The 10,265-nt window shown below is 35.1% G+C and overlaps 1 protein-coding gene across 3 annotated transcripts in view; it reads right to left on the reverse strand.

Annotated features, from left to right (window-relative positions):
- Positions 1 to 230: 230 nt before the first annotated feature.
- The window catches only part of tom1l2a (target of myb1 like 2 membrane trafficking protein a), a 35,104-nt gene continuing 25,069 nt past the window's right edge, over positions 231 to 10,265 (reverse strand). For 2 of the 3 annotated variants that reach the window (XM_065263408.2, XM_065263409.2), the window contains 3 exons: positions 5,215 to 5,274; positions 3,166 to 3,202; positions 231 to 2,191 (listed from right to left, as the gene is read on the reverse strand). In XM_065263408.2, the coding sequence (XP_065119480.1) occupies positions 2,043 to 2,191; positions 3,166 to 3,202; positions 5,215 to 5,274 (246 nt within the window). In that variant the 3' untranslated portion in view covers positions 231 to 2,042. The remainder of the gene's footprint in view (positions 2,192 to 3,165; positions 3,203 to 5,214; positions 5,275 to 10,265) is intronic. The other variant, XM_065263410.2, reaches the window with a different exon arrangement.

A 10,265-nucleotide genomic window follows, 5' to 3' on the forward strand; every position in this document is an offset into this window, starting at 1 on the left:
TTATCACAACACTTCCATAATATTTTTTTCCTACTACTCAAGTCAATGGTTACAATCAGCTGTGTGCTAACCATCATTTATCTAAATATCTTCTTTTGAGATAAGAAGAATTTCATTTTTGAGTGAACTTATTAAATTTAAGAAATTTAGTTTTGAAATTATGCATTTTACATGACATTTCAGGTGTTTGCATTAAGCAATTGAATCGCTTAATAAAACCACATTAAAAAGAAAATCTTAAAACATTCTTTATTAAGAAATACATCTGACAATAAGTCATTTTAATACACTTTATTATTCTAAAATACATTTAGGACATTATAAGATAAATAATCAAAATAGTTAAGACTTTTGATGTCATTTTCATTTAAGCAGTTAATCCAAAATGTTTGCCACTGAATGAAAGAAGAGCTCCTTTAAGAACAAGAAGGATATTATCATTATTAATTATTAAGTTTTCCTTCTTAGAAATAATTTGCATAATTCCTTGCACTTTAAATTCAATTATCAATTATATGAAAGCATAATAAAAAATGCTGTTTATAGACGTTGTAGTTAACAAACCTTACGGGTCCACATTGATGAATATATAGTGCTCTGAAAATGCTACAGTTTATATCAATAAACCACAGTGATCTGCACCTAAGGTAAACTCTTCCAGTGTTTTGCACATTTAATTGATTTAAGGGACTGAAGGAAACACTTTCTCCAAGCATTAGCATCATGATGGACAGACAACAGCAGTGCAACATTTGACATGATTAAAATAAGGAGCTGCAAGGTAAACGACGGACGTGAATGCAACTAAATGCCATGGAATACGACGACAATTAGACATTTATATTATGCACTGAAATTAATACAAACCTTATACACACTTTTCTATTGTATATACATATTTATGTATAGATATAGATACATATTTTACAAACAACATTGGGTTAACATAGTTCTTGTTAGGTTAAGTTAGCAAAAGAGAGATAACATTTCCATTCCATCTTCATTTCTGAATATGCTTAAGCTCCTCATACAGGGCAAAACATCAGAGACTGGCACAAATCTGATTTAAAGATGTAGAAGTGGGTGAATCTCATGAAGAAAAGTGCAAAATCTAATTTTTGGGGGGTTTCTCCACCACAAATCTCAATAATGCAATGTCTGGGTGTCTCTTTTTCATTCATTTTCTGTAACACCAAAATACAAATCCGTTTTTATTTTTTGTTTAATTCCATTTCAATTTAGTTTTCATTCACCTTGTATTAAAACTGATCGCTCTCTTCCTGGGAGTGGGCAAAACTACATCACTAAAATTAATTTTTTTTTTAACCAAATACAATGTTACAATTTAGAGTAAGTGAATTTGTATGTAAATATCTGATTTACGAACTAAGTGCCATTAAAACAGACTTCAATGGCTCAGCCTTTGAAACCCCAACCTAAACTAATTCGATACAAAATTGGCCATTAAAAAATAAACATTCCACATCATCTTTGGTAGTTCAAACATAGGATTAGAAGAAAGCAATTGTTTTTCTTCACAAATCCTTTACATTCATACATGGGACGAGCAAGGTGATGCACCTATGCAAATATGTTTTTACATGAGTTACAATATTTGACTCGCCAAAATACTGCACTGCTACAGAAGGATTTGCGCTGGAATGTCAAATTTTAAAACTGTTAGTTCATTACTGAACATACTACATATAAACGAAACAGAGTTATGCAAAAAAGCATACTGACAAGAATTAACAAATGAGTTTTAAGCATCCCAAGAACTAAACTTTCTGAGGGAGCTCGTAATGTTTTGGCTACATCTTTTAAATCATCGATTGACCGCTCCTAAAACTTTACGGTTATAGTCAAAATCAAGCAGGAGCCTAATTTGCTGTAGGAGATGAGATGATCTGTCTGGTTTCAGCAGATGTGTTAAGAAGAGCCAAGAAGAGTGTTTAAGAGGTGGAGTGTTAGTGTGGTGCTGGAGGAAATATGGATGAATGCAGAATCAACCTCCGGAGAAGAGCGTCTTTCCGGTCAGCGTTCTACAAGGCAAAGAGATTGTCCTCCGTCCGTTCGGCCTTCTTGCGACTGCTGCTGGATGCGCTTGTGGGAGCTCTATGCTCTCCAATCGGGGGTAACGGTAAAGCCTGGTCTACAGCTTTGGCCCGCTCCTCTAGAAACTTGTCAAAATCTAAAGAAACAATGAGAAAACTACTGTCAGATGCGTGTTTGTGAAATCTTTCTGGTTGGTTAAGGTCTACATAAAACAACATCCTATTTTACCTCCATAATGTTGGTTGTATTTGACCCTGGTCTACAAAACCAGTCATAAGTAGCACGGGTATATTTTTAGTAATAGCCAACAATACATTGTATGAGTTGAAATTATCGACATTTCGTAAATTTGACATTTTGTAAATTTCCTACCGGAAATATATCAAACATTGATTTTTATTAGTAATATGTGTTGCTAAGGACTTTATTTGGAAAACTTTCTCAATATAATTATGAGTTTTGTAGTTCAGGTTACATATAATAGTGAAACCTCCCAAAACATTGCTTGCATTCAGTGGAAATCGAACCCATGACCTTCACTATGGGCCTATGCACTAGCATGGGACCTCCAGAAACATCTCTGTGTGTAACATTTCTTATCAAATTTAATCTTATTAGCCATCTTTACATTATCTTGAATACTTTAGACTCTTGTGCCATTTCATTACTGTTAGAGGAGACATATCACGAAAATCTGCCTTTTTCATATTTAAATGCTATAATTGGGTCCCCAATGCTTCTATGCTTCTAATGTGTAAAAGATCAACCCAGTAACTTCTTTTTGTTAAACTATTCTCTGCAAGCAGGTGAAAATATAGCTCATTTAACTTGGGCTCCCCTTGTGATGTCAGAAGTGAGTTCATATAACTTAAAAAATATTAGGCACAACTTTTTGAGTCAACTTATATTTTTAAGATGAATGAACTCAAATTTTTAAGGCAACTAGTTGACTGTAAAGCTCTTGTAGCTCGGTTGGTAGAGCATTGCATCATGGTTTTGACCCTAGGGATCACACCCGATATAATGGACAAAATGCATAAATGTAAATACATAAAAGTGAGTAACACAACATTTACACATCAACACATTTCTGTAGCTCCCATACTCTACCTTCACTCGTGACTCCTTCTTCTGGCTCCTCACCTTTCTGTTAAAGACAATAAAACATGCCAAATTATTCGCATGTCAGTAACGTTAACAAGTTAGACATATAGGCGTGACAGAAACAGAGTAAACAGTCAGCGACCTACCTACCATTCAAGCTGGAAGACCACTTTACAAGACAATTTCATAACCATGAGTACAAACATATGTATGCATTTTCTCAACAATCTATGACAATTGACCAGTGCTGGGGAGTGAGAAAAAATAATAACGCATCTAACAAAACTACAGTTTGTACATTTTAGTGTAGCTTTTTTAATAACAAGCTAATAATAAAAAAAATGTTGTAAGGATCCACCGAAAGGAAAATTCTGAATAAAATAAAACGAAGGCTGAATATGAAGGCTGAATACGGAACAATCGAACATGTTTTTTTTTAAATTTCCTAATCATTTTGTCAATTTTCTTACCACTGCATAAGTACAGTAACATTTCCAGAAATTATTTTTTACGATATTTATTTCACATTTTATTTAACATTCCAGCAGACATTACAGAGCCTTTTTACACTTGGTCACTTCTCTTATTAGCTATCTGATTTGTTTAATTTACATTCAACCACATTAAAGAGTCATGGCTAAACTGATATTAATCCGATCTTCAATTCCTGCACAAAATGCTAATAACCTATTCATTAATCTCACAATTACCAATTTTGTCTAACAAAATGCTTTTGTTAAGAAAAGTTTTATTTTGTGTTTGTCATTGTAGGACGGTACTCATTCTAGGAAGTTTTTTTTACATACCGCCGTTGCCCTTCGTCGTTCCTCTTCTCATCTATAAGGGGTCTCTTGTTCTCCAAGTACCCAGAATTGCCACATTATCTTTCTTATACGCTGTATGTTTGCTGTATTTATGAGCATGCATGCCTCTCACTCTGGTTGCTTTTAGATCAAAGACCTCATTGTTCAGTAGAATTTATTTGGTCTTTTCATTTGCTCTGTCTAAATGCCAAAATGTTTTTTTTTTTTGCTATTTTCAGACAAATAATTTTGGTTGGCGAACATTTTATGCATCCCTAATATGTTGTATTGCATTGTAAATACACTATGGGGGGGAGTCACAGGATATTATGCGATTCACGGTATATGCCTTGCGGTGGCAGTAATAACAAGATACACCGAACCTTTTGCTAATTGCTTTTGCTAATTTGCGAATCCTTTTGCTAATATTAATGTCCGATCCTGCGGTAATCGATTACGGTATCTGTCTAACTTTAGTGCAGGCTTTGTTTGAAAATAGCACAATGTTTTTTTATGCAAATACTTTTAAAAAGCTTTAAAATTTTCGATACATTGAACTCCTTATCAACTTAAGTTTTATATAAACCTGGTTAATATCATAATTTAGCAACCTTATTGCCATATCGATATTTTGTCCCACCCCTAATATACACTGTATAGTGAATACAATCTGCAATGTGAAACCATGTGCAATTATTTGATTCAGTCATCGTATGGGTTTCTGTAACATAATTTTATACTTGCTTCACAAAAAAAACAACAGATTCCTTTATCATCGCTATACTTTTCTCTAGATATCTATATCGGCATTGTTAGACATCAGTAGGTTTAGTTTTCCCAACACTGTTCAGTGAACATACAGTACATTACTGAGCATAACAAATTGAACACAATTAATTCAATGTCAGTACAAACACAACAACCAACATATGTGAAGTAAAGCATCTGTCAACAGTGAACTGCAACACACAACAACATATCCTATCCAGACTTTACCACGCTCATGTCTTACTCCAACACCACCACAAACATTCAGCATCTCAAACTTTCAATAATTAATCCCTAGTTAATGTTTATTAGTACCGCATGAATAAGTGACGTATGGCGGACTGACGACGTCATTGGTGGAAATAAATGATTAGTACTTTTGAGGTGAAAAAGTCAAAAACAGATTGGGTTAAATGAACGTGGGATGAAATGTTACCATGGCAACAAAAACTGTGAGAATGAAATCAAAGTAAAGAAGTCTCACCACATCGGCACCAAGCCACTCCTCAATGTCATCCATGACAGAGGACTGCGACACGGGGATCTATGGAGCAAAGCCACGGACAAACCAAAGAGCCCGAAAGCCACGGATGACAAAAACACCCCCCAAACAAACAAAAACACAAACAATAAAGTCAACAGAATGCTTGAGAGGAAAATAGAAATAACAGAAAACATGCAAATCGGGCCACACACGCACACACACACACACGCACGCACGCACGCACGCACGCACGCACGCACGCACGCACACACACACACACACACACACACACACACACACACACACACACACACACACACATGCTGCTTGCACAGAGCAAGAGTTTAAACACGCTGAGAGTTTGATAGTGAAAGGACGTTGAAGGAGAGATGCCGTGAAGTGTTATGGAAAGAATGAATATTGAATAAATTATATTATAAATCTATATGAATACAGCGTAAGAAGATCTGTGAGAGTCAGTCCATGATCACTGCCCTTGTACTTGACACTATTACTGGCATTACTGAGGATGGCACAAGGGCTCCTCCTACAGGTCATATCTGTAACAGGACTTGTATAAGCATCATGTAGGTGCACAAAACTGTAATACTGCTACATTCAAGCTAATTGTATTTAATTTTTGAGTTACATTTTTTTAAAGACCCACTAAAAAAGTGCATTGAAATGTGCAGCGTTGCATGAAAACAAAGTTATGGCCGTTTCAAGCGGAAAAATCGCTGCGCGGCTTCAGCTTTTCTCTTGTATTGGAAGCGTTTTGTGCAGCATTTAGTGCAAATATGTTTATCTTCAACAGCGCCTGTCATGAAGTACCATGTCCGGAGAAGGAATAGGATTTTGGGTGCACGAGCAAAGCGTGTGGACCAACTCCGCGTCACCTCTATAACCGCCCCTGTTTTGCCGCTTTCCGCACGTCTCCTATTGAAAAAGAACTAAACACTCGCGGTTGCCGCGTACCGTGTGAAACGGCCTTTAGGGTGGGGCGTATTGAGTGGCACCTCCCCTTTAAGAGTTTAAATTACCAATAAGAGTTTAAATTATCTTACAATCTGGAATCGACTGAGAAGATAAAGTGAAGAGCGCTGTCATAATAATCACCGATCCAGTGACACAATTGTCATGTGACACAATGTTTTGTTTGTCTTTTTTAGAATCTGAATTATGGCTGTGCGTTTTAATAGAAAACTGTGATAAATAGTGCGGTGTTCGACATGTTATACAATATTTTTTTTATATTTAATATAGATTAATCGCATGATTGTCATGAGTTAACTCGTGATTAATCGCAACTTAATTGCACATTTTTATCTGTTCTATATTTACCTTAATTTAACACTTTTTAAGTTTTTAATACTCTAATCAACATGGGCGTGGACAAAAATGGATGCTTTATTTAAATGTTTGTTTATTATTAGTGAAAGTCAGCAACAACAAGATTTTTAAGGTTCAAACCAAAACAAAAAAAATCATCACAGCATCCAAACCTGGTACAACTAATAGATTTGGCAAAGACAAAGTCAAAATCAATACATGTTAAACCTTTTTCTTTTCTGTTTAATTGACATTGAGAGACAGACAGTTTTAAGATCTACTGTAATGAAAGAATCTAATATAATGTTATACATCAGGGGGCGTATTACAGAAACTTTCTATCTTAGGTCTTAACTTAAGATATATATGATATGTTAAATTAAGATTTTTTGCAAATTCATATTACAGAAGCAAATCTTACGTTGATTTAGGATTCTCATCTCACCAAATCTTATCTTTAGATAGGAAATCCTAACCAGCAATCTGTGAGCTGCTGTACAGTAAACAAAATAATTGTTCTTTTAATTTCAATGTTCACGGATAGGATAACTTTTTTTTTTTAAATAACAAGGGATGACAGAGTTAAAAAAAAATTGCTCCACTAGTGACAACAAAAATGTGGTCATGTGAAAAATGGATGTGATATAGTGAAGGTAAAAAACATTCAAAGAGTAATAAAAAAAAATACATTGCTGTTTATCATCCTGCACTTTCTTAAAAAATGTAATGTCATTCTGCTTCAGGTCTACCACAATGTGATTGTTTCAGCTGGCTTTCATTAAAGTTTTAAATTAGGATACCTGCGGAGTTACCCTAAAGTTAAGACAGTTTTTTGGATGTTTTGTCAAGTTGGGATGCTTCTGTAATACCACTTTCCTATTCGCAATTAAGATAACACACTTAGGAATGTTATTCTGTAATAGTGTATGTCTTAAATGAGGTCCCAACTGAAATTACCATGGTAACCAAACAGTTAAGATAAGATTTCAAAGTTAAGATTTTCTGTAATACGCCCCCAGATATTTTTCCTCAACAGTTAACCAAACATTCACTTAAGACATAACAGATTATAATTCTTGTCAAAACAGATATTTTTAAAACTGTAATTCTGTCCATTTGTGCATATATTGGGGTTGCGTGCCTGTGTGCATGCTTCAGATGGATCAGTTAGCGCAAGGAAGATCGTTTTCGAGTCTTGACGGTCTCAATAACACTTTTAACATAAATTAGGTCCTGAACTTTATCTCTATTAATACCTTTTAACATCAAGCAAGTCCTGCACTTTATTTTCTAATTCCTACATGTTTTAAACCGAAACCAAAATCTCAGACGCACAAGTGGATGGACACACATCCTTGGTATTAGTTAAACATTTAGGATGGTACACCTTTTAGATAACGTACAAATAAAGATCATTTTTAGACATTTGATGCCTATTTACTGTCTAAGGCTGTCTCTCGATTTATCCAACAACGTGCTAGGCCTAGGGTCAAACTTAAATTGCGTGTCACGTTAATCACACGTAAAAAATTTGTGTCGTTAAAATGAATTTATATTAACGCGTTATTAACAATTCATTCTGACAGCCCTAATTTAAAAATCTATATATTTTTGATTATATAACCAAAACATGTTTTATATTTCCAGGAAAAGAAAGCATCACAATAAAATCTGAAAGTGAACAGCCATGTTTTTTAAAAATTAAACTTTTGCACAAAACTGCAATATTGCATAAAACATTTGCGAATAAAGCACCATTTCCATCCAGTAAGTCAAAAAGCGCAAAAGCGTCACTTTCTTCATAAACTGGCTGTCAAAAAGAAAAATGGAATTTGCTACAGGAGCAGAAGTCATATAATAAATTACTTGCGTATCAGAGCGCACAGACAAAACGCAATAAACACACTGCATTCAAAGATGAATAAAGGCTGCTATTTGAAGACATGCCTTTGGATAAGCAATTACAATAATTGTGTTCAAATCAATTCAATTCATTTGGTGCGCATTAATGAATTTATTTGGTAAATGTGTTTTCATCGCAGTTCATGCGCATGTTTTGTTATCGGATGTTATTCGACTCTATTACGTTATTTATCCGCATTTTTGCAATATATGCACATCTTGGCATTTCTATTTTTTATGCGATACCCCTCCCAAAAAATAGGTGGATGAAAACATGCCCACTGTTGCATAAACAAATTGTAACAATGTAAACAAAACAAAAGTAAATATCTCCGCTATCATGCACAGTTGCACATGTACGTATATCTTAACTAACATCCGCATGCCAGATACTTTATTATCCACATCAACCGTCAAATGCACATGTGCATTATTACAGTGATTGCGGTATATTGCGCGACCCTAAATTGAAGTTTTTTTGTTTTCTGAGGAAAATGTGAGTGTTGTTTGTCCATGCCAAAGCTGCTTGCATGGGTATTTTGGATGGATGGAAGGGCACTCTCTCTTAGGAATAAAGAAATAACATTGTCATGCAAGTAAATCGTTCATAAAATTCATTTCACATTAGGTTAATTGGATACAATATTTTAGTTAAGGATCTGTAAATTGATCATGCTAAAACACAACAGCCTGTTTGGACTGAATTATTAAATGAAATGGTTAGTTTTTCTATGTTAATAAAGGTGAAGCAATTGCTAAGATTAAGACTACACAGCTGTCTGGGTCATAGTTCATCATGTAAAAGAAGCTTTCAAAGAGCAAATGCCAGACTATATAGGACTATGTAAAAAGCTGTTGGTCATATGGGTCTATACGGTGGTCGCCCTAATGCTATCGGTAGACTACCCACTTGGTAATGTGATCACAAGTGAACAACAATATTGCCAATGTGTGTTCTATTTTGTGTTGGGGTGTAGAATATGAATCCAATGTGCTTTGGTGATTTTACTAACTTGAAGATGCATTGCATTACTGATTATTTGCATGACGTTATACATTTCTCAACTTTGTTGCGGCTCTGGACACGCCCACTTTGCATTACCAACAGGTATTACTGCCTACTGTCAGCAATATGCAGTCCGTCTGAACAACCCATAAAGCTTAAAGTATACTTGGGCATTTATGTGTATGCCAGCATATGCTTATAGTCGAACATACTACTCCATTTGACTGCACGAACACAGATGATTGACAATTGCATGATAATTTGCCATCTTGCAAACCCACTTTTTTGTGCAAACAATTCCAGGTGCATGCGCTAACTTTTGTACGAAGCATACAAACGGCACTTGTAATCCAACAACATGCACACTGCATGCAAACGTTTGTATACGTGTATAAACCAAAGTATACTTTAGGCTTCAGACTTGAATTTAGAGCTGTGCAGGTTGTAGCTGTATTATAGAAGCTTTCATGAGCTGGAGATAGACTGTACTTGTGTTAACTAGTCCAGAGGATAGTTAGCGTGTGAGTGATGTCATCTGCTACCCAGTGGAAATAGAGGTAATGAGGTCATTCACAGTAAAAGGGACACAGCATAGACGAGGGCCCAGAAATGACCCTGGAGCCTTAAAATTAAGATTTTTATATAAAATCAGAGACGCTGAAATATCACTAATGTAAATCTTAAAAAAAAAAAAACATTGACATGAACCACACATAAATGGCTTAAAGGTGTAGCGGAGGATTTTCTCTAATTTTAGAAAAGAACCGCCTTCTCTACTTTTTTAAAAAATGCTATTGCGCAACACTCCTGATTG

This window comes from Paramisgurnus dabryanus, chromosome 3, assembly GCF_030506205.2.
Source record: "Paramisgurnus dabryanus chromosome 3, PD_genome_1.1, whole genome shotgun sequence".
Lineage (NCBI taxonomy): Eukaryota > Metazoa > Chordata > Actinopteri > Cypriniformes > Cobitidae > Paramisgurnus > Paramisgurnus dabryanus.